The 23,713-nt window shown below is 36.0% G+C and overlaps 1 protein-coding gene across 1 annotated transcript in view; it reads left to right on the top strand.

The window, feature by feature from the left end:
• Positions 1-23,713, top strand: part of mtor (mechanistic target of rapamycin kinase) — a 269,916-nt gene that overhangs the window by 9,794 nt on the left and 236,409 nt on the right. The window contains exons 5-15 of the mRNA XM_056463247.1: positions 1,887-2,087; positions 2,172-2,306; positions 4,520-4,795; positions 6,293-6,401; positions 8,026-8,209; positions 9,582-9,710; positions 11,777-12,021; positions 12,856-13,071; positions 15,130-15,335; positions 19,184-19,306; positions 20,602-20,685. Coding sequence (XP_056319222.1) covers positions 1,887-2,087; positions 2,172-2,306; positions 4,520-4,795; positions 6,293-6,401; positions 8,026-8,209; positions 9,582-9,710; positions 11,777-12,021; positions 12,856-13,071; positions 15,130-15,335; positions 19,184-19,306; positions 20,602-20,685 — 1,908 coding nt within the window. The remainder of the gene's footprint in view (positions 1-1,886; positions 2,088-2,171; positions 2,307-4,519; positions 4,796-6,292; positions 6,402-8,025; positions 8,210-9,581; positions 9,711-11,776; positions 12,022-12,855; positions 13,072-15,129; positions 15,336-19,183; positions 19,307-20,601; positions 20,686-23,713) is intronic.

Below are 23,713 nucleotides of genomic sequence, written 5' to 3'. Positions count from 1 at the left end.
ATTTAGTTGCTGTGAAGCAATTAATACACTATTGTAAGGGTCCATCTATTAGTCCTATGATGGAACTAACAGTATGGGTGAAGGTTAAATGCGTGTAAGCATTTTTAGCACACGTGATAAGATTTATTTTAATTGGTTTCCAGCTCCAAATTTAATCTGATATAATATAATAATTTAAATTTAGTTTCATCTAATTTAAGCTCATAACCTTATAGGTTGTGATTTGGTCTAATTTAGATCGGTTAACATAATAAATCCTTATTCTCAGTTAATGGTTCATCGTTTACCCGAAGTCGCTTAGAGTCAGTATGCTGGCCAGTTCCATCTGCTCACGGACACATCCTCGCCAGTTCTGTTTCTTAGATAGAGGATATAACTGTAAACTAATTTCTTTTAAGTAATATTAGGCTTGCTCATACATAAAGTTTGATTTGGCCACTAGATTATATTATACTTAGTCAGTGATTATCAGAAACCAACAGGTCTCTAATGCTGTGCCTATGCTCCATCCATTGAGCCTGAATGTATGAACAAATCCTGGTCGTAGGCTGCGGAAACATCAGCCTAAACAATCTGCTATATTTAAGGGATTTCAGGAGATATTAGAGTTAAACAAGAATTTTACATTTATTTGTCAGGCAAAGATTTTCCATTTCAATTCACATAACTAAACAAAATAAGCTAATCAAGATTGTACAGCATTAATTACCCAAAGATTAATTTCAGTTCATTTCAGTTAGAGATTAATACCTGACCATGTAGAATTACATTGCAGCAAATAAGTCCTGATGCAGAGCTCAGAGACTTATACACTGCAACAGGGTATCCTGGCTACAGAATCCCACAGACACTTCCGCACCTTTTGTCTAAATACTCAATTCACCACACCTGGTTATGAGTTGATGTGAAGACCATTTTCCCTGGAGTGGAGCATCTGGCAAAGATCTTATCAAAGTCAAAAGCCAAATTAACTGATAAAAGAGAGATTGTAAAATATTACAGTGAAATTAGGACCATTTTACCAATCACACAGAGACATTTATGACAAATGACACGAAACATGAATATAGAGCCGTAAGATACACCATATTAAAAACGTAGACATTCTGTGTGGAGCTGCTCTGGTGAAGAAGGTAAAGTCCAGGGCAAAAAGGGGGGCTCAGGATGCAGGAGCGAGACAACCTGAACAACTGGTTTCCTAGCTGTTCCTCTTCTCAGATTAGAAAGTTTATTGTTTTAGTGCCTGACCCTTCTCGTGGTCTTGTCTCGTGTGGAGTTCCATAACAGTTCTCAGGGTTTAATATTATGGAGAGATATAGCCATTCTTACACTATGATGAACACATTTGTATTAGTTTGATTGGACAAAACAGACTTTAGTGTAAGTTGTGTAAAAAAATACAAAAAATTGTATACAGTTGAAGTCAGAATTATTAGCCCCCCTTTGAATTTTTTAAAAATATATTGTTGTTTAACAGAGCAAGGACATTTTCACAGTATGTCTGATAATATTTTTTCTTCTGGAGAAAGTCTCAATTGGTTTATTTAGGCTAGAATAAAAACTAAAATATTTTCAGACATACTGTGAAAATTTCTTTGCTCTGTTAAACATCATTTGGGAAATATTTTAAAAAGAAAAAAATTGTTAAAGAGGGTTTAATAATTCTGATTTTAACTGTATATGTACATAAATGTGTGTATTTATATATACATTATACATATGCAGAAGACACACAAAAAATATTCTATTTGTAATTAGACATGATAAAACAGTCCTACATTATTGGTGTCTTTTAGCTTCCTGAACGTGTAGCTTCCTGTGTCGTCTTGTTGCTCTCTTCAGTGAATTGGCCCCATTTGACATCTGTTTGTATTTTTGTTTTTTAGGTGCTGGTGTTGCGAGAACTGGCTGTTAGCGCACCTACGTTCTTTTTCCAGCAGGTGCAGCCATTCTTTGATAACATTTTTTATGCAGTGTGGGACTCCAAACAGGCCATTCGTGAGGGTGCTGTATCTGCTCTCAGAGCTTGTCTGATTCTTACCACTCAAAGAGAGACCAAAGAGATGCAGAAACCACAGTGGTACAAGGTGAGGATCAACACACTCTTAACTCTCTTTAGGTAAAAGCGTATGTTCATTCACGCATTCTTTGTGTTTTATTGTCATAAACAGCAAACATTTGAGGAAGCCGAGAAAGGTTTTGATGAAACTTTGGCGAAAGAGAAAGGGATGAATAAGGATGATCGTGTACATGGAGCTCTACTGATTCTCAATGAGCTAGTGCGAATAAGCAGTATGGAGGGAGAGGTATGACATGTTTCTTTTCTTATTCTTTTGTCTTGCTTCTAATCTGTTCGTCATTTTTGTTTGTTTGTTTGTTTTTTTACTAAGTAATTGTTTATTTTGTAAATGCTTTTTTTGTTTGTACATTTCCTCTTTTTCTTTGTCCCTTTGCTAACACTTTACTTGAAGGTAGTGTTCATAAGACTGTCATAAAACATTTGTAACATGTCCTGAATGTGAATGAGATATATATATATATGTGCTGTAAAAATTAACGTGTTAACGTATGCGATTAATTTGAAATATTTAACGCGTCTAAAAAAAATTACGCAAATAACGCAGTTGCAGTTTTTTTTATTTCCTGTTGTTGTCGACGTGTGTTCAACATGCAAAGACATATGGATAAGACCAAGGAAGCACTTTTTGAAGACAAGTTTCAGTATAAAACAATTAATGTCGCATCACCACGCTATCCAGCGTTTCCTCCAGAGTTTCATGCAATTTTGGGTGTTTCATTTTTAACTTTCGACTTCTGTTTTAATGGAATTTGATACCGCATGGCGAACGGATAGAAAAACCTCTGCGTTTCGTGACTCGGTGGTCCTTTAAGGTAATCAAAAATCGCTGATTACATGGTAAACTCTTAATAAGAGTATTATTTTAATCATATTAAAATCGGAGTACTGGTGTCCATGTAAATGTACTCAGAAAGTGACAGATGAAGTCGCGAGCTGTCAAAGACAGCGCATTCCTCTGACTTTCAGCATGAGCCCTCCAATGTTCATGTTTATGACCGATTTATGATGAGTTACGTTTTTATTCTAATGACAAGTTGTCATGACAAATGCAAAGACTATGATGTATTTGGTTATGTCAAGCTGTCATAAAGAAAATGTTATCTTTGCATTTAATAAGACTGAATGACACTTAACAACAGTTGTCATAAGCATCCTTAAAATCTCCTTCATATTAAAGACATGTCATGTTTATAAATGTATCAACACCCCTTTCAAGTAAAGTGTTAAAGGAACTCACCAAAAGTGAAATTTATAATTTTTTTTAAAGGAAAAGGCTAATTTTACAAGCCTTGAACCATTTTTAAAAAATTAATTCAGCAGATTTCTTGTTCCGACTGGCTCACTTTTAGCTGAGCATATTAAATTGAATTGAATTCGATATTAGCATTTCGTTAAAAAAATTAATTAAAAAAAGAGTTTTGATCATTTTACTTTACTTTAAAAGTAGTTACATCTTGTAATAACGAAATGAAAAGTTACTATTTTCTAGGCCAATATTACTAGAAACTATACTCTCATTCTGGTAAATCTGCTGAATGGATTTAAATATGGTTCAAGTCAACTGTTTAACTCTAGAATACGGCTATAATGAGGAAAAGATGGTGAAGTATTCCTTTAATGTCACTTTTTACTTGCTTTTATTTGTTGCTTGATTGTTCATTTAAATGATTAGTTCACCCAAAAGGAAGTTCCAATCCCATGAGATATCTTCAGAACACAAATTAAGATATTTTAGATGAATTGAGAGAGCTCTCTGACCCCCTGTAACCGAGAAAATTTTTTATGTTTAAAAAAAACAGTAAAAAGATCAAGATCAGGGTGGGCATTTACTATAGGCAATACTACACTAGTGTATTGCGCTGCTGACTCTAACACCCGATTGGGGCTTCAGCGTCAACGCTTGACAGAGTGCATGTCATAGGGCTGATACGATTCTCATAGCAGCATCAGCCAATGAAATTATTCCGCAATAGGCTACTGTCTGACCTGGGATATTTGTATAAAGCGATGGCTGACGATTCTGTTGGCGATTGAAAAGTTGAGATATTCCCAACTTCTGCAGTGAGTAACGCTGCTGAAGCAGTGCAGACGGATCGACTATTTAATTTAGCAAATATTGACCTCACCCATGGGAATGGGAAGCGTTGACGGCCCGTGTGAAAGGGGTGTAATGGCAATATGCCCCAACAAAAAAAAATTATATTGGTGAACAGTTTTTTATTATGGTTTTTCTGTTACACAAAAGTGTTGTCAGAGCTTTGTATGATTACAGTTGAACCACTGAAGTCACATGGAATATTTTGACAAAGATGAACAAAGGTCTCGGGATTGGAACAACATGATTGGAGCAACATTGGAATAACATTGGCATTCTTAGTTGCCTTTACTTTTATGAAATGAAATCATTAATTATTGATTATTTTTGCTACTTTCTTGAAGCGTATGAGAGAGGAGATGGAGGAGATCACACAGCAGCAGTTGGTTCATGATAAGTATTGTAAGGAGTTGATGGGTTTCAGCACTAAGCCTCGTCACATCACGCCCTTCACCAGTTTTCAGTCCGTTCAGCCTCAGCAGTCTAATGCTCTGCTAGGGCTGCTGGGGTACAGCACACCACAGGGCTTCTTAAGTTTTGGAGCTGCACCTGTTCCCTCAAAAAGCACACTGGTGGAGAGCCGCTACTGCAGAGAACTGATGGAGGAGCGCTTTGACCAGGTACGTTTATTTAGATAGGTAAATATATTCTCAATTATGATTTTACCTGGCAGAAAGAGATGTATTTAGTTGCATTCTGTGATTTTAACTTTAATTATTAGCCCTCCTGTGAATTTCTTTTTCTTTTTAAAATATTTCCCAAATTATGTTTAACAGCAAGGAATTTTTCACAGTATTTCTTATAAAATTCATCCCGCCACAGCTATATTACAGCAACTCATTCAAAACATTCAGTCGTGTTTTTTCTAATAGCGGGTTATAATTGCACCAAAACATAAGGTAAGTGAATTATAACACCGCAAACTTTTCTGTAACTGTAGTAGTGCTGTGCGCTATTTGTTTAACTCTTTAAGGTTACGTGCTGACTGACTGACTGGCTGACAGGTGCATGATGCATGAGGCCAGCAAACACGACATAGCTTAGATAAACAATTTCCTTAATTATATTTTACAGATAAAGGTCTATGGTTCTGCATACAATTAATTTATCTTGCTGGAGTTTATAGGCATTTCACTATACTTCAGGACGCATTAATGCCGCTCAGTAGGTCTATTGGAGACATTCATAAATATTCCTAGCAAATCTAATGAATGTTGGAGACATACTCGTTACATAAACGCAGTAAATCGCACTTCAGCAATCTTTATTTGAGAGCGCACAAGAAAATCTGCAGTTGCGCGGCGTATATTTGAGGGCGGTTAAGAAGTTTTGTGCACGAGCAGAGGAAATCGGCGTGCAAGCAAAGAGATTCGATTTCGACTTGTAATACTGCGCTAATGAGCTTTATCATTGAAATAACACCATAGGTAGGCCTAGTTGGTAGATCTGAGTAGAAAAGGCCTGCCACTAAGATAAAATAAATCAGTTATTAGAAATGAATGATGAAAGTATTATGTTTAGAAATGTTTTGAACTAAATCTTCTTTCCGTTTTGGGGAAAAAAGAAACAAGGGGCTAAAAATTCTGACCACAACTGTATAAAAAAAAACTGGCAGGAATTACTATTAACCTCTGCATAAACATATGAGTTTAATAAAGTTTATTGTTGTTCTTTCATTCTCGAAAAATCACAAAAAGAGCTGAGTGATATTACACGGCGCATAAAAGTGCATCACACGCTTAAATTATACTCAGCAGTTTACATGTTTTTGTTGCCTCATTACAAACTTACTCTACATATTTATTTATTTATTTATAATCTTTCTTCTATTTTTCTTCTACAGGTAGGAGTAAAATAATAAAAAAAAAACTATTTTAATTAAAGTACTTGTAATGCTTATAATTTACAATTTTAATTTAAATGATTGGCACTCTTGCTAAACATGAGCCAAGGTCAACTCTGTGAAAATAAATTTGCATTGTTTACTCTTCTTAACAAAAATCTAACTTTTAATTGGAAAAAAACATTGAAAATAAAAATGGGGGTGATAATTTAAAAATTTATCAATGTAAAGCATGCACACATTTTCTGACATTGCTGCTTTGCTGTTCTATCAGGTGTGCCGTTGGGTGTTGAAATACAGGACCAGTAAGAATCCACTAATCCAGATGACAATCTTGAACCTACTGCCTCGACTTGCTGCCTTCCAGCCTCATACTTTCACTGGTAATCCACCAAACAGTGATCCTCTCTCAACCTTGAACTATTAAAATAATGGGCTATATGCACACAGACTTTTAATTTTCGGCCAGGCAGCCCAAGGGCTTCCAGTGAACTGTCTTTCCATTACAAAATTGTCAGGTTTAAGATCTGATTTCTTTAAAAATCAGCGATCATCACTGCCTGTTAGATACAGGATATTAAGTGGGTCTCAGATCAGACAAGAAGCATTGCATTAAATTCCATTTCCCCTGCCATGTCTTTATAATATGACAGTTTATTTTACCCTAGTATTTTCAATGGAATTTCTGTGCTAGCCTGTTGATACTGACAACGCTAGTGGTTACAGCAGTCTTTCATCTCATTTCACGCTTGAACAACTAAATGAATGCTTAAGTCTATTTAACTGAATGTATTGTAATTACATTACAACATTGATGCTGTAAAACAACCTTGTGAAATTGAAAATAGTCACCTTAAGCTTTCACCGGAAGTTTATCATTGACTTTAAAACTCTAGCTGTGCATAGAGCCCATAGGGTCTATTTTAAAGCTGCCATAGGGTGCATTGTTACAATATGCTAAATTGTTCTTTCATATTTACATAGTAGTTATGTGGCAAATGTAAGTTTAATAAAGCTCCAGAAATGTTTATTTGCTAATTAAATAACTTCAGAAATTAAACCCAAAAATAAAAAGCATGGTTTTGACCAATGGTCGCAAACTCAATTCCTGGATGAGCCACAGATCTGCAGTTTAGCTCCAACCTCCAACTCACACCTGCTTAATAGTCTCTAGTAGTCTTGATCACTTTGATCAGTTGCATCAGCTGTGTTTGATTAGGTTTGGAGCAAAACTGTGCAGAGCTGTGGTCTTCCAGGTATCGAGTTTGAGACCTATGGTTTTGACCATATTTGGAATGGTCATGAATATTAATGAGCTCAGCTCTGATTCTCCACAGATCACGTCAGTGTCTGATCACACACAGTGTATAGTTGTCTGAAATACACACAAGTAATAATCATACTTCATTTGTCAAAGAATATTTGAAAAAACTGAGTAGATTTCCCATTAAATGACGATGTTTCACCTGAAGTGTAGAAACGAAACATGTTAAGAGTGAGTAGGGAACTGAGTCTGCTCATTTATAATCTGTATATCCTGCATTTATTATTGTGACGAGCTGTAAGCAGATCAGATGTATGGCTGCCTGTTTCACAGAAAGCACGTTTACTCTTCCTGCCTCTCTTGTTTTCAAAATAAGAGTCCCACATACATTAATACAAACTTAAATGAACTTAAAAATAAACAAATATAATTGTTGTAATGTCATTAGGAAAAATTGTGGCCACTTAAAAGCAGTGTGCACTAACCGTAACAGTCGTTTTTTGTTCTGATTGGCCTGCTTTTCACCACGGTTTTACACTCACATGGTTTACATGAGAACGAGGAGACAATAGCGTTTGAAGCTCACGGTATGTCATTTCCACTGAACACTTATTATCCAGCTACTCGAAAATATATCCAGATTTTCATTCTATGGCATCCTTATAGACATCCTATGCATATTAAACAACATATTATTTCACTTTGAAGATTGATTTGACTTTATGTAATGTTATTTATTCCAGATCAGTATTTGCAGGACACCATGGGACACCTGCTAGGCTGCCTAAAAAAAGAAAAGGAGCGGACAGCAGCATTTCAAGCGCTGGGGCTGCTGGTGGTGGCTGTGAGGGCTGATATTCAGCCATACCTAAGCAAGATCCTGGAGATTATTAAAGCTGCACTGCCACCGAAAGACTTTGCACACAAGTAGGAACCAAAAAAAAAATTCATTCAGTCATTTTCCTTCGGCTTAGTCTCAGAGGTAGCCACAACGAAATGAACCGGCAACTAATGTTTTATGCAGTGGATGCCCTTCCAGACACAACCCAGTATTAGGAAACATCCATAAACACTCATTCACAACCACACTCGCACACTACGAACATTTAGTTTATTCAATTCATCTATAGCACATCTATAGCACGTCTTTGGACTGTAGGGGAAACCAAAGCACCCGGAGGAAACCAAAGCAAACATGGGGAGAACATGCAAACTCCAAATAAACATCTAAATTGATTGTCAGTACATAGGTCACTTCTAAGTACATTTGTACAGTAGCTGAGGGAGATCAGAGCACTCACTTTAAGTGTGATATTTTCTCTACTTGATCGTTTCTTTACTTTTTGATCTTTTCTAATTTAAACAATGATTGGGCTATTATTTTTTGTCTATTTAGAAGCATATAAAACAAAAACAGCTTCTTTAAAAAAAGAGTTATTGTAGTAGTTAAACTAAATGAATTACGAATTATATATATGATTTTAAATGTAACTTTTAAATGGAGATTTCATAATCAATTTAAAAAGTCATAATCGAATTAAGACATGTGGAGTATGCCGATTTTAGTCACATTATTAAAGTGCAGTACAGGCATGTAAAGACTGCAATCAAACTATTACCGTCGTGAAGGTTTTTCGCTGCATTTTGCGACAGGATATTTCATACACACATGGCTGTTTAAACACTATTCTCTGTTCCTACTGAGTCAGTAAAGGACCACAGACACTCACATCGTGAAATGCGGAGGTTTTTTCCCCCGTACATCGTGTGGTATCAAATTCCATTAAAAGAACACTCTTCCAGCAGATCATAATCGTATAAAATATCTCGTTTGTCATGGGGACATTCATTAAATGTTTTTGAATGAAAGCGAAAGTGCCAAACTGCAGTTAAAGTCGACAAAATAAAAATTAGGTACCTGAAATGACATGAAAACTCCAGAGAAAGCGTGGATAGCGTGGTGACGCAATGACGTTTATCGAATTATGTGCTATAACATAAAAAACAGATCATGAAAGGAACATTCTAAAAGCAACTCTTGTAAACACCTTAATCATATTATTGTCTTAGATTAAGGCAAGTAATTTGATTACTGATGTCCATGTAAACGTAGTCATTGACACATGTTTGTCTTCCAAATAACCTCGGCAAATCATTCGATTTGTGATGTGCACCAGACCGAAAGCCTTGTACCAAATGGTTTAGTAGGAATATGTGTATCATTACACTTCTATTAATTATGTAATATGTCCTTTTCTTCTCATTTTGTCCCTTTGTGGTTTGTGTTACAACCTATTAGGAGGCAGAAGACCATGCAGGTGGATGCTACTGTATTTACTTGTATAAGTATGCTGTCCAGAGCTATGGGGCCTAGCATCCAACAGGACGTCAAAGAACTTCTGGAGCCCATGCTAGCTGTTGGTCTCAGGTATTGTACAAGTCAAACTTCTTGGATTTAGTCTCTTATTGTCAGTTATACTGAGCAGTCGTTTCTTAAATGCATTCATTCAGTAATAGACAGTATTCACAGCTCATTCAGACAAGTAAAAAACATTTAAACATAAATTTAGTGAACTGTGCACAAACTTTATGAGGTACTTGACATGCCAAAAGATTTAAAGGGAATGTGATAGGGCTGCACGATATTGGTAAAATTAGATTTTGCGATATTTAATTTTTGAATTGGGGCTTGCCATAAGACAGATGTGTCGCCATGGAAATCTAAAAGTTATGCATTCAAAATAACTTTTGTAGTGGGTCAGTTTAAGTCAGGGGTGTCCAAACTCCTTAACTGGGGTGCTGGTGTCCTGGAGAGTTTAGCTCCAAGCCTAATCAAACACACCTGAACCAGCTAATCAAGCTCTTACTAGATATACTAGAAACATCCTGCCAGGCGAGTTGAAGTTGGAGCTAAACTCAGCAGGACTAAACTTGGACACCACTGGCTTAAGTGATTAAAGTGTATGTGTGAATGGGTTTTAATTACCTGTGGCTGAACAAGATCAGCTTTCACTCATATTACAAAACACACTTTTTTATCTCCCAAACAATGTTTTGGGGCACACTCACAAGGATCATACACGCTTTTCATAGGGAAGTGCCCCTACAAAGATTTCAGATTTAAAAGATTTTATTAAGGCCCCGTTTACACTAATACGTTTAAGTTTTAAAACAGCTTTTAGGATGAAAACGATCCACGTCCAAACTGGTGTTTCACCTAGTGTTTTTGAAAAGATCTCCGTCTACGTTATACTGCTGAAAACGCACATCATGTGATCACACACACACTCTGGCATGCGCTGCAGCGTATGCAGAGGTCTGAGCCCCAGGCAGTCAGCGGAGGCTTTGAGCACAAAACCTCAGGTGAGAGCTGCGCAGGTCGGACGGTTCATCAAGGATCTACTGCTGGATCTAATCTCACTTCAGTTGTTAAACGTGATATTTAAATCATCTTGTCCATATCTGATGACATATTCTATATCTAATGACATATCTAATGACTTTGGTCTTTTAAAACTATTACTTGCTCTCAGGTAACGTTTTTTGGCTGAGTGCAAGTGCAGTTAATATATTAATCTATGTAACCATGTATAATGATTTTGCACATTTGACTAATTGCTTGGCTTATTTCCTATATTGTATAAACTTATTGTACATTATACTTTTATAATGGCCATTATTGATTATTAAAACTGATATTCAGCAAAAGAGAGGGGTTGTTTCATACTTTTCATGAAAAGTATGAAACAACCCCTCTCTTTTGCTGAATATCAGTTTAATATCAGTCGTATAAATATGTAGTTACACGATGCCTTAACATTTTTAGTGCCTGTTAAGTTAATATCAAATTGAAAATAGGTAGTTCCTCATATCATGTTTTCATTTTATTGTTAAGAAAGTGAAACAACGTAGCCAGGGTGATGTGAATGACATTATAAAGTAGCCTACACTGATCCCTTTGAAGATTTCCCGACGTGTCTTAGGGAGTTTGTTTTCCATATCAAAGTTGTGACTTCTGAACTTAGATGCAAGACTGAACTTTGTGTACTTAATATTGAGAAATCAGATAGGCGTATGTCTGCAGCCCCGCTTAAGATGTCTTCGATTTCCCCATCCACACTGACACGGAGCAGCAGTGTTTTAAAGAAAAACATTCAAAACGTTCCATTTTCGGGGCCCATAAATTGTGGGGTAGTGTGGATGGAAGGCGTAACTGTAGCAGAACTTATGCGTTTTATCATGAAAACGTATTAGTGTAAACAGGGCCTTAGTTACGTTAGATCTAGAATCGAATCGAAAGAAACATTGTGAAATTTGCAACCTCCCGGAAGTAAGATTTTGGGAAAACAAATAATCCAAAAAAGTGTTTTGTCCAAATAATTTTTTTATTATACACAAGAGTCTCTTTAACAGTGTAAATAATCCTGCATGCATGAAATAGGATTGGACCACCCCTTTAAACATTATTTCTCTTGCCAACTCTCTTCTCTTCAGCCCTGCTTTGACTGCAGTGCTTTACGACCTGAGCAGGCAGATCCCACAGCTGAAGAAGGACATTCAGGATGGTCTGCTAAAGATGCTTTCACTTGTGCTCATGCACAAGCCTCTTCGTCACCCGGGTATGCCCAAGGGCCTGGCGTATCAGCTGTCATCACCCAGCCTGACCAATATCCCTGAGGCTAGCGACGTAGGCAGTATAACTTTGGCACTGAGAACTCTCGGCAGCTTTGAATTTGAAGGTAAGATGATTTAGATGATGACTGTTAAAATAAATAACATTTGATTAGCAATCTGTTTATGAATTAAAGGATTAGTTCAATGAAAATTTTAGAACACAAATTAAGATATTTTTAAACGGTATTTTAGATGTACTCTGAGAGCTCACTCGTCCTCCATAGACAGCAGTGGTTCTGAGATTTTCAGAGTCCAGAAAAGGAATCAAAGATCGTCCAAACATTTCACGTGACTTCAGTGGTTCATATGTAATCAAGTTCCAAAAACAATTTGTGCACCAAAAACTGTCTATTTTATTAAATGTTTCTATTTTTGCAACATGTTGCGGCTGAACAACAGCATAAACTACTATGACAATGATCTCCTCAGGTACTGATGATGTGATGTCTTAAGTTTGACTATATAAAGAGTTCTGATGTATTTCTTGTTTGACCTGATGTAGGTCAAAACGTTATCTAATTAGATTGTCTCTTGAGATCTAATGCGACTGTGAGTACATTTACATAGACCCGATTAGTAGTAGTTAATAGATCATTAATAAACTGTTAGTTAATGGGTTATAAAGGACTTGTTAAATAATAGTTAATAGTTTGTTAATTATTTATAACTATCCATTATAACTAGTTAATAGTCCATTAATAAACTGTTTGTTAATGAGTTCTAAATGACTTGTTATATAAAAGGTAATAGTTTAATTATTTATAACTGGTCCTTATATATATATATATATATATATATATATATATATATATATATATATATATATATATATATATATATATATATATACAGCACTTTTAAATACATGTAATAATGTTTGGTTGATTTTTTTTTTTTAGGCCACTCATTGACCCAGTTTGTGCGACACTGTGCGGACCACTTTCTGAACAGCGAGCACAAGGAGATCCGCATGGAGGCGGCGCGCACCTGCTCACGTCTGCTCACGCCCTCCATACACTTGATCAGCGGACCTGCACATGTGGTCAGTCAGACCGCTGTGCAGGTGGTGGCTGACGTTCTCAGCAAGCTACTTGTGGTTGGCATCACTGACCCAGGTGAGAGACACAACTGTTTAAATACGTGATTATAAAGACGGGGAAAGAAAGAACATGAATAAATCTGTAAATCAATTATTTGGTTAATGAACCAATAAACAGTAATATTTAAATGCCTGAACTGCTAAATTTAAGTAGTGTCTTTATGACTTTTTGAGTTTCTTAATAATCTTTTTAGGCGATATTACATTTTTGTCCGATACTGATAACACTTTAGATTTGTAGGCTGATAGCCGATATATACTGTATGTAGGATAAAAAATATTCCTTTTTTTATTCATTTATTCATTTTCTTTTTGGCTTAGTCCCTGTATGAATCTGGGGTTGCCACAGTGAATGAACCACCAACTTATCCAGCATATGTTTTACACAGCGGACGCCCTTCCAGCTGCAACCCATCTCTGGGAAACATTCATACACACTCATTCACTACGGACAATTTAGCCTTCCCACTTTACCTGCAGAGGCGACAGCACTACCTACTGCGCCACTGCATTGCCTATTCCTTTTTTTATTTTATATATATATTTTTTTACATTTTTCTGAATGATTGCAAGAACAATAGGAAAACGCATACAGTGGAAAAACTCAACGTTAGAAAAGTTTGAACTAATAAACGCTCTCTTAATTAGCTTTTATGTTCTGCGTCTTTTTCCATTTTCAAATTTGGCTTTTTGCAAATTCTGTAAATAAAAAGCTTTCTAATGCTTATCTTTATTATAGAGAGCAGGCATTACTTACTGATGACGCCATATATTTTGAATTCTTTTATATTCATAAAAATTTAATTGGTCACTTGCTCTTATGGGTTTGTATTCTGTGAAGCCGTGCATGCATTGGAAAAAGGAGAACAGGTATTTCTTCTACTACGACTATACTTGATACTTGTATTTTTTATGTACAACTATGCATTTTATTGTTGTAAGTTTTTTTTTACTACTCTTCATAGCTTTTACACTGCAAAACGAGCTTTTCTTACTTGCTTTTGTCATGTTTCTAGTTCAAATGCCTATACATTTTTAAATCAAGAAGCATTTTCTAGACAAGTTAATTTAAGTGAGTTTTTTTCCCCTTAAAACAAGCTAAATAATCTGCCTCTGAAATAAGCAAAATAATCTCATTTTAAAACGAAAGCAAGATTATTTTGCTTAAGCCATAGGCAGATTATTTAGTTGGTTTAAGGAAAAACGTACTGTTTGACTTATTATTTCTGAAAACAAGACGAAAATACATTTTCTTGTCTGAAAATGCTTTTTGAATTTTTCTGCAGTTTTCAAAGCAAAAATAAAATCCATCACAAAATAAAAAGTTGAAATATACGCCTGCTTTTAATATATACATATATAAGTATATACATGTGTATATATATAATTCTTAGCCCCCCTGTTTATTTTTTTCCCCAATTTCTATTTAATGGAGAGAAGATTTTTTCAACACATTTCTAAACATAATAGTTTAATAACTCATTTCTTATAACTGATTCATTTTATCTTTGCCATGATGACAGTAAATAATATTTGACTAGATATTTTTCAAGACACTTCTATACAGCTTAAAGTGACATTTAAAGGCTTAACTAGGTTAATTAGGTTAACTAGGAAGGATAGGGTAATTAGGCAAGTTATTGTATAACAGTAGTTTGTAACTTATTGACATGCTTTTTGGTAGTTAAAGAAATAGTTAATCCCAAAATTAAAATGTACTCACCTTAAAATGGTTCTAAACCTTTATAAGTTTCTTTATTTTGTTAAACACAAAGGAAGATAATGTTTAAAAAGTTGAAAACCGGTAACCATTCACATCCATAGTAAGCAAAACAAATACTCTAAGTCAATGGTTACAGGTTTTCATCATCTTTGTTTTCAACAGAATAATAAAAAAAGAAAGTCAAACAGGTTTGGAACACCCTCCACGATAAATAAATGATGACAGAACCTTCAGTTTTATGTGAACCATTCATTTCATCAGCCAGGTTTTCATTTTTTTAAACAGACATGGTTGAATGTTATATTCTACGAGAGTTTTCAGACAAGCACTCTTTGTTTGACCTCATGACAGACCCTGATATTCGATACTGTGTGCTGGCCTCCCTGGACGAGCGCTTTGATGCCCACCTGGCACAAGCAGAGAACCTCCAGGCTCTGTTTGTGGCACTGAATGATGAAGTGTTTGAGATTCGAGAACTGGCCATCTGCACCATCGGTCGACTCAGCAGTATGAACCCTGCCTTTGTCATGCCCTTTCTGCGCAAGATGCTCATTCAGGTATTCATGTTTATTAGCATATTTTTGAATTGTACATCATATCATGATATATATACTCTTATTAATTTGTAACAGTCATGTGACATAGTGCCAGAATAACATTTAACAACCCTAAAGCATGATCAGTTCTATGCTTCACACAGGTGAGTAGGCTTGACAAAACACCTGTAGAAAACACATTCTTTCGTCTCACTCTTTAATAGTCACTTGCGCCAGTTTTGCACATCTGCATCAGACACATTCTTACAATCACTCCATATCTAATAATTAATAAATAAAAACATGGTGCATTTATAAAGTGCTTCACACAGGTGAGTGGGCTTGACAAACCATCTTTTGAAACAGTGTCGAATCTGTCTAAAAAACAAAACAGAACCCCCCCTCCTAACTCTAGCGCCTCTTTCTTTGAGCACAAACAGTTCCTTTGTATAAATAGCACTTCTTGTGTGTATTGCCTCTTATTGTTGAATTGCTGAATTCCTCCTTAATTGTAAGTCGCTTTGGACAAAAGGATCTGCTAAATGTTAATGTTATTCATTCATTCATTCATTTTCTTTTCGGCTTAGTCCTTTTATTAATCTGGGCTCGCCACAGCGGAATGATCCGCCAACTTATCCAGCACATGTTTTATGCAGCGGATGCCCTTCCAGCTGCAACCCATCTCTGGGAAACATCCATACACACTCATTCATGAACACATGAACGCATGAACATGCAAATTCCACACAGAAACGCTAACTGACTCAGCTGAGGCTCAAACCAGCGACCTTATTGCTGTGAGACGACAGCACTACCTACTGCGCCACTGCATCGCAATGTACATGTTATTGTAAATGTAAATATTAGAGCTCTGATGCTAGTGCCACTTGGTAAGGCAAGTTTATTTATATAGCACATTTCATACACAATTGTACTTCAAAGTGCTTTACAAGAATAAAAGAAACGAGAAAATAAAACCGATTCAAATAATTAAAACAGATTAAAACAGGTAAAAACTGTTTAAAATGTGTTAAAACAGGTTTTAAAGCAATGAAAAAGAAAAAAAAAGACATAATAGTGCAATCTGCCGGACGTAGCACCATACTCATTCAGTAAAGGCACAGCTTAACATGTGTTTTAAGTCTCTTTTTTTCTTTCTTCTCTATATACACCAGACACTTTCCTAAAAAAATTGGTAAACTAATTTATGTATTGCTGCTGTCTGTTGATTTAAAGAGCTGCTTTATCCTAATTAAAATAAAAGTGTCTGTTAAATCAATAAATGGAAATTTTATTACAAATAACTACTACTTTTAAAGGGATAGTTCACCTAAATATTTCAAGCTTCTCAGTATTAACTCACTCTTAAGTGGTTCAAAACATATCTTCTTTTCTTCAAGTATCTTCTTCTTTTCTTTAAAAGATAAAATATACTCATGAAGGATTGAAACAAGTATAGGCTGAGAAAACGATGACAGAATTAAAAGTTTTAGGCAAATTATACCTTTAATTTTTACCTTTTTAGATTTGCCTTAAATGTTTTCTATTTTATTTTCAATATAAGGTCAGGCAATACTTTAAAGTACAGTAATTCAAACAGTAATGTATTTTGTTTTTGACTCATTTTGTCAAAATTGTGTTAGAATAAACATCATACTTTTCATACATCATACTCAATTAATAAGAGTAGCTGTAAGATTTTACTTTACATCATCTACCAACAGATGGCAGTCAATAAATGTTTTTGCTGCTGAAATATCAGCTGTTTTGTTTCACCACAGCTCTAGTCAGCCTGCTCTGACTTTGTGTTCCCAGGCACGTCAACAGGGTTTTTTCTCTATTGACTAGCAACTTATACTGTTTTGACTAACATCTTAGTCAGACTTTTATTGTGCTGCTGTTGCTTACTGGTTACTGTAGAACATCTTATTGAAACATCAAGAAGGGTTTACTTTGTACTGCCTAACACAACAAAACTTAAAGGGATAGTTCACCCCAAAAATACTTTGTTTTTGATGACAGAAAAAAGTTCTGTCATCGTTTACTCACCTTTCATTTGTTTCAAACCAGTGTGAGTTTTTTTGTTCTGTTGAACACAAAATATATTTTGAAGAATTTTTTTGAAACAGGTAACCATTGACTTGCATAGTATTTGTTTTTCCAACTATGTATGTCAATGGTTACCGGTTTCCAACATTTTTCGAAATAGCTCAAAAGAAGATATTTTGAAGAATGTTTCGAAACAGGTAACCATTGACTTGGATAGTATTTGTTTTTCCAACTATGGATGTCAATGGTTACTGGTTTTCAACATTCTTTAAAATAACACAAAAGAAGATTCTTTGAAGAATGTTGGAAACCAGTAATCATTTACTTGCATAGTAGATTTTTCCGACTATGGATGAATGATTACCGGTTTTTAACATTCTTTGAAATAACACAAATAAAGATATTTTGAAGAATGTTGGAAACCGGTAACCATTGACTTGCTAAGCATTAGTTTTTCCAACTATGGATGTAAATCAGAGGCGGACTTAGTGATTTTAGGGCCCTATTTTCCAGGTATGGGGCCCAAGCATTGAAACTCAAAACACTCTTTCCCTATATATATTTTTGCTCTGTATATTTGTTTTGTAGTTTTGTAAATAAACTACATTGTAAAATATATATATATATATATATATATATATATATATATATATATATATATATATATATATATATATATATATATATATATAAAATTAGTGGAACCTTTTTTTTCTTCATGCAAAATTAAATGCTATAAATTCACAAATAAACAAAAAAGTTCACAAACTAACTATATGTACAGTTAATTAGCCATATTTGTGATTAGATTTCAATATTTGCATGTGCAGTACGGAAGGAACATTCCACTATTCATGGGGCCCTCCGGTTTTTGAAAAGAAGTAATAACATTAAAATCTCGATGGTTATAGACAAATTTTACAACATATCATAGAAAATTTGATTACTACAGGCTTCTTGGCATTGATCGGGGCCCCCTAACTCCCTGGGGCCCTAAGCAGCTGCTTACCTTGCTTATTGGTCCGCCATCAGAATAACACAAGATAAGATATTTTGAAGAATAGTTCGAAATCGGTTACCACTGACTTGCATAGTATTTGTTTTTCTAACTACAGATGAATGATTACTAGCTTTCAACATTCTTTGAAATAACACAAAAGACGATATTTCGAAGAATGCTGAAAAGCGGTAACCATTGACTTGCATAGTATTTGTTTTTCTAACTATAGATTAATGATTACCGGTTTCCAACATTCTTTGAAATAACACAAAGGAAGATAATTTGAAGAATGGTTTGAAGCCATTTACCATCGATTTGCATTGTATTTGGTTTGCCAACTATAGATGAATGATTACCAGCTTTGAACATTCTTTGAAGAAACACAAAAGAAGATAGTTTGAAAAATTTTAGAAACCGGTAACCATTGACTGGCATAGTATTTGATTTTCCAACTATGGATGAATAATTACCGGTTTCCAACATTCTTTGAAGTAACACAGAAGATATTTTGAAGAAAGTTGGAAACCGGTAAGTATTTATTTTTTCCAACTATAAATGTTAATGGTTATCGTTTTTCCAACATTCTGTGAAATATCTTCTTTCAAGTTAAATAAAAAAAAAAAAACATCAAACTGGTTTGGAATAAGTCAAAGGTGAGTAAATGGTGACAGTATTTACATTTCATATGGACGGTCCTCCAACAGACATTCTGCTGGCTAGATTTAGATTTAGTTGGGGTTGTAGAGATGTGATTGCAACGTAACTTCATAGTCTAAAAGGGAGCAGCAATATAAAGTGTAACTCTTCAAACTCTGTACAGATTCTGACTGAGCTGGAACATAGTGGAGTGGGCCGAAACAAAGAGCAGAGTGCCCGCATGCTGGGTCACTTGGTTTCCAATGCCCCCAGACTTATTCGCCCATACATGGAGCCCATTCTCAAGGTACAGTTGTGTCCTTTTGTTTCCTAAACATGTTTTGGGGGTAGTTGTGAAATGTATTGTATATGTCTGTAGACAGTTTCTTTCCTAATGATATGTTCATTTCAAAACGAGGGCTTTCAAATTTTAATACACAGCATTTATAAAAGCAATATTTACATTCTTAAAGTACACTGTAAGCAATATTTTAATATCTTTTTCAATCATTTTAATTACACACATACATAAGTGATACATTTCATTACAAAAGGGCATATAATGTAGGATAGTTCAATGCTATTTTGTAAAGTGGTTGCTGACTCAATTAAGAAATAAAAAATAAAAAAACGACATTTTCAGATATGTGATTCTGGACCACAAAACCAATCATTCGTGTCAATTTTTGTAAATGGCGATACATCACACGAAAGCTGAATATGTATACTTTCCATTGATGTATAGTTTGAGATGGGACAATATTTAGCAGAGATACATTTATTTGAAATTTGGAATCTGAGAGTTCAACATATAATAAAATTTAGGGTGATCACTAAACAATACCACAACTTTGAAAGTCTGTATTTAATATTTAATCAAAGAAACATGATGAAACCTTGGGTAATTAATCAATGTGAAGAGTACTTAACAAAGTATTTCAAAACTTCAGAGCTTCCTTAAATCGACGACAGAAAGAGCTTAGATCTCCTTTTCTTTGCAGAGTTCTTGATTTTCATATTTGTGGTATTCTTTTTTTAATCACCGTGTATATATATATATAATAAATATATATATATATACATATAAACACGAGTTTTGACAACTTTAAAGATGATTTATATATATATATATATATATATATATATATATATATATATATATATATATATATATATATATATATATAAATATATAAATATGTGTATATATATATATATATATATAAATATGTGTATATATATGTGTGTGTGTGTGTGTGTGTGTGTGTGTATATATATATGTATGTATGTATAAATCATCTTTAAAGTTGTCAAAATTCAGTTCTTCGCCATGAATATTACTAATATTGTTTTTCATTTTTAATATATTTATGGTAAGAAAGTTGCAAAATGTCTTCATTGAACGTGATGTCTACTTGATATTTTTCAAAAATTGTCATAAAAGAAAAATCAATTATTTTGACTCAAACCATGTATTTTTGACTATTGCCAAAAATGTATTACAATTATTAAGATGACTTTACTTTTTTTTCTTGATGTAAATTTTATGTTCCTAAAGTGTGACTAAATACACTCTTCTGGCCATTTCGGTTCTTCACACAGGCCCTCATCTTAAAGCTAAAAGATCCCGATCCAAACCCTGGAGTTGTCATCAGTGTTTTGGCTACTATTGGAGAACTTGCCCAGGTAACAGATCATTTTCTAGCCTAATCTTTTTACCTCATCTTCAATACAAAAAGCTGTCAAATTCCTGGTGTACTTCAAAGTAAGTTCTTTGTCGTTTGTTGTTTGAGGGCAAAAAGATTCTTGAAAAGGTTGAGTGGCGGTATGCTGTTTTGAACACTACTACACCACAGTGCTGCAATAGGAGGGGTTGTAAAGGTGTCACACTGCTTGCGTGTAATACTAAACACAACAATGGTGGCTGAGAGAGAAGAACAGTTAATAAACATCTGGCAAACCGGGGCACACAACATCTTTACATTGCTTTCTATTTACCACGAACAAACACAGAATGGTGCTGCTGGTGTTCGCAAACTCATAAAAAGTTGACATGACAAGGTGGGCTTCTTGCCCAGTGTGTGACCCTATACAAGTCTTTCAACTTTACAGTTCATTCATTCATTTTCAACCACTTTTTCGGAGCTGGGTCGCAGGGGCAGCAGTCTTAGGAGAGAACCCCAGACCTCCCCTTTCGTCAGACACTGCCTCCAGCTCCTCCGGGGGGATCCCGAGGCGTTTCCAGGCCACCCGAGAGAGTCTCTCCAGCGTGTCCTGGGTCTTCCCCGAGGCCTCCTCCCGGTGGGAGTTGCCTGGAATACCTCACTAGGTAGGCATGCAGGAGGCATCCGAAACAGATGCCTGAGCCACCTCAGCTGACTTCTCTCGATGTGGAGGAGCAGCGACTCTACTTTGAGCTTCTCCCAGGTGACAGAGCTCCTCACCCTATCTCAAAGGGTGCGCCCTGCCACCCTGCGAAGGAAACTCATTTCAGCCGATTGTATCCGAGATCTTTTCCTTTTTGGTGAGAGTAGGAACACAAATTGACCGGTAAATCGAGAGCTTTGCCTTTCGGCTTAGCTACTTTACCACAAAGGACTGGTACATCGACCGCATTACTGCTGCCGCTGCACCAATCTGCCTGTCAATCTCACATTCCATTCTTCCCTCACTCGTGAACAAAACCCCAAGATACTTGAACTCCTCCACCTGGGGTAAGAACTTTCCTCCACCCTGGACCACCTTTTTCCGGTTGAGCACCATACCCTCGGACTTGGAGGTGCTGATTTTCATCCCAGCCGCGTCACACTCGTCAGCAAACCACCCCAGTCCATGTTCGATGAAGCCAACAGAACAACATCGTCTGCGAATAACAGAGATGAGATCCTGTGGTCCCCGAACCGGACCCCCTCCAGCCCAAGGCTGCGCTTTGAAATTCTGTCCATAAAAATTATGAACAGAATTGGTGACAAAGGGCAGCCCTACCGGAGTCCAACGTGCACTGGAAACAAGTCTGACTTATTGCCAGCAAGGCGAACCAAACTCCTACTCTGTTCGTACAGGGACGAGACGACCCTTAACAGAGCGCCTCTGACTCCCAGTGCACCCTCCACAGAATGCCACTGGGGACACGGTTGAATGCCTTCTCCAAGTCCACAAAACACATGTGCACTGGTTGGGCATACTCCCATGAACTTTACAGTATATTGAAAAATTACCTTTATCGTGACAATAGTATAAGGGATATTCATATCACAGAGCAATAAATTACTTTCAAAATTTATTTTAGGAATACACCGAAATTAAAATTCTGGGCCGGACTCTGAAGTGGAGACGGGGATTACCGGAATCACTGGAGGGGCGGGGCACGGACGCGTTGGAGGGAGAGTATACAGGCTGAGATGGGCACTTCAGCCAATAAGGGCAGAGGGGCAGTGGCTCTAGCCACCAGGCCACCACCCTGTGCACGGCCCTGAATAGGAGTCAGGTTATTTGCCCAAGTTTTCATTTTCATTTGTAGTGTCCTAATGTTTGCACGTTAACAGTTTTTTTTTTTAGATCAGAAACGTTTATTAGATCAGAAAAATATCCATTGTTACCTCTTTATTTTAGACCCAATAGCCTAGTGTTTAGTGCGTCAACATGTAGCACCAAGATGCTCATGGCGACCTGAGTTTGATTCCGGACTCAAGATCCTTTTGCCGATCCTTCCACTCTTTCTCTGCTTACCACAATATCCTGTCTACACTACACTGTCCTATAAGATAAAGGTTTTTAAAAAGCTTATAAAAATTGCTTTTCTGTAGGCAAATGTTTTATTACAAGAAAAATTGCTGTCGCAAAATTCAACAGTAATATCGCATGTTTTTCCATTATTGTGCAGTCCTATTTCAAATCTCTCCGCAAGCGATCATTCAGGTGCGAATACATCTGCACCAGCTCAGCTACTGCACTCTCCAGTGTATTCATGTGGCTAATGTTGCTGTTTTGGATGTTGTTCTCCTGTCTGACCTCCATGTTCCTGAACAAACCCACTGATTGTGTAATCACTGCGGACCAATGGTAGCTCAGTGTTTGTTGTGTGTTGAGTGAAGGCAAAGTCCCCCAGTAAAGGGGGTCACACACCAGAAGCGCCGCGACTCAGGGCACTGTTCATTTCTCTGCCGCACCACAGAGCGCCATCTGATTAGTTTCATGTTAAATATCATGCGAATGTGCGCGTCTGGTGTGTGATACTTTTAACTGTCATGTGGGCGCCGTGACGCGGCGCTTCCGGTGTACGACCTGCTTAAGTTTGCTTTGGTGAGCTGTTTCAAACTGCCAAACAAACTCAACACCAGTTGCTAAGTAACGCACTACTGTAATTATATTACATTACTTTTTAGGTGAAAAAGTAAAGTAAGGGATTGCTCACACACTTTCCTTTGCCATAGTGGAATGAACTGCCAATTACTTTGGCATGTGTTTTTATGACGGATGGACTTCCAGCCGCAGTAAAGGATTACTGTTCATTTTTAAGTATTGATATTACTGCAGGGTTCAATTCTAAGGCTTTTTTATACTGGCCCTATCGATTTTTAATTGGCCAAAATTTTCATTAGCCCCACCAAAATAAAAAACTTAATACTGTAGCTGTTTTCTCAGCCACTTATTTTAAATATTGTGTCAAAAAACCTGTGAATCTCAAATTTAAATATTTAAAAAATGTTATAAT

This window comes from Danio aesculapii, chromosome 8 (genome assembly GCF_903798145.1).
Source record: "Danio aesculapii chromosome 8, fDanAes4.1, whole genome shotgun sequence".
NCBI lineage: Eukaryota > Metazoa > Chordata > Actinopteri > Cypriniformes > Danionidae > Danio > Danio aesculapii.
This window is presented reverse-complemented; position numbering and strand designations above follow the sequence as displayed.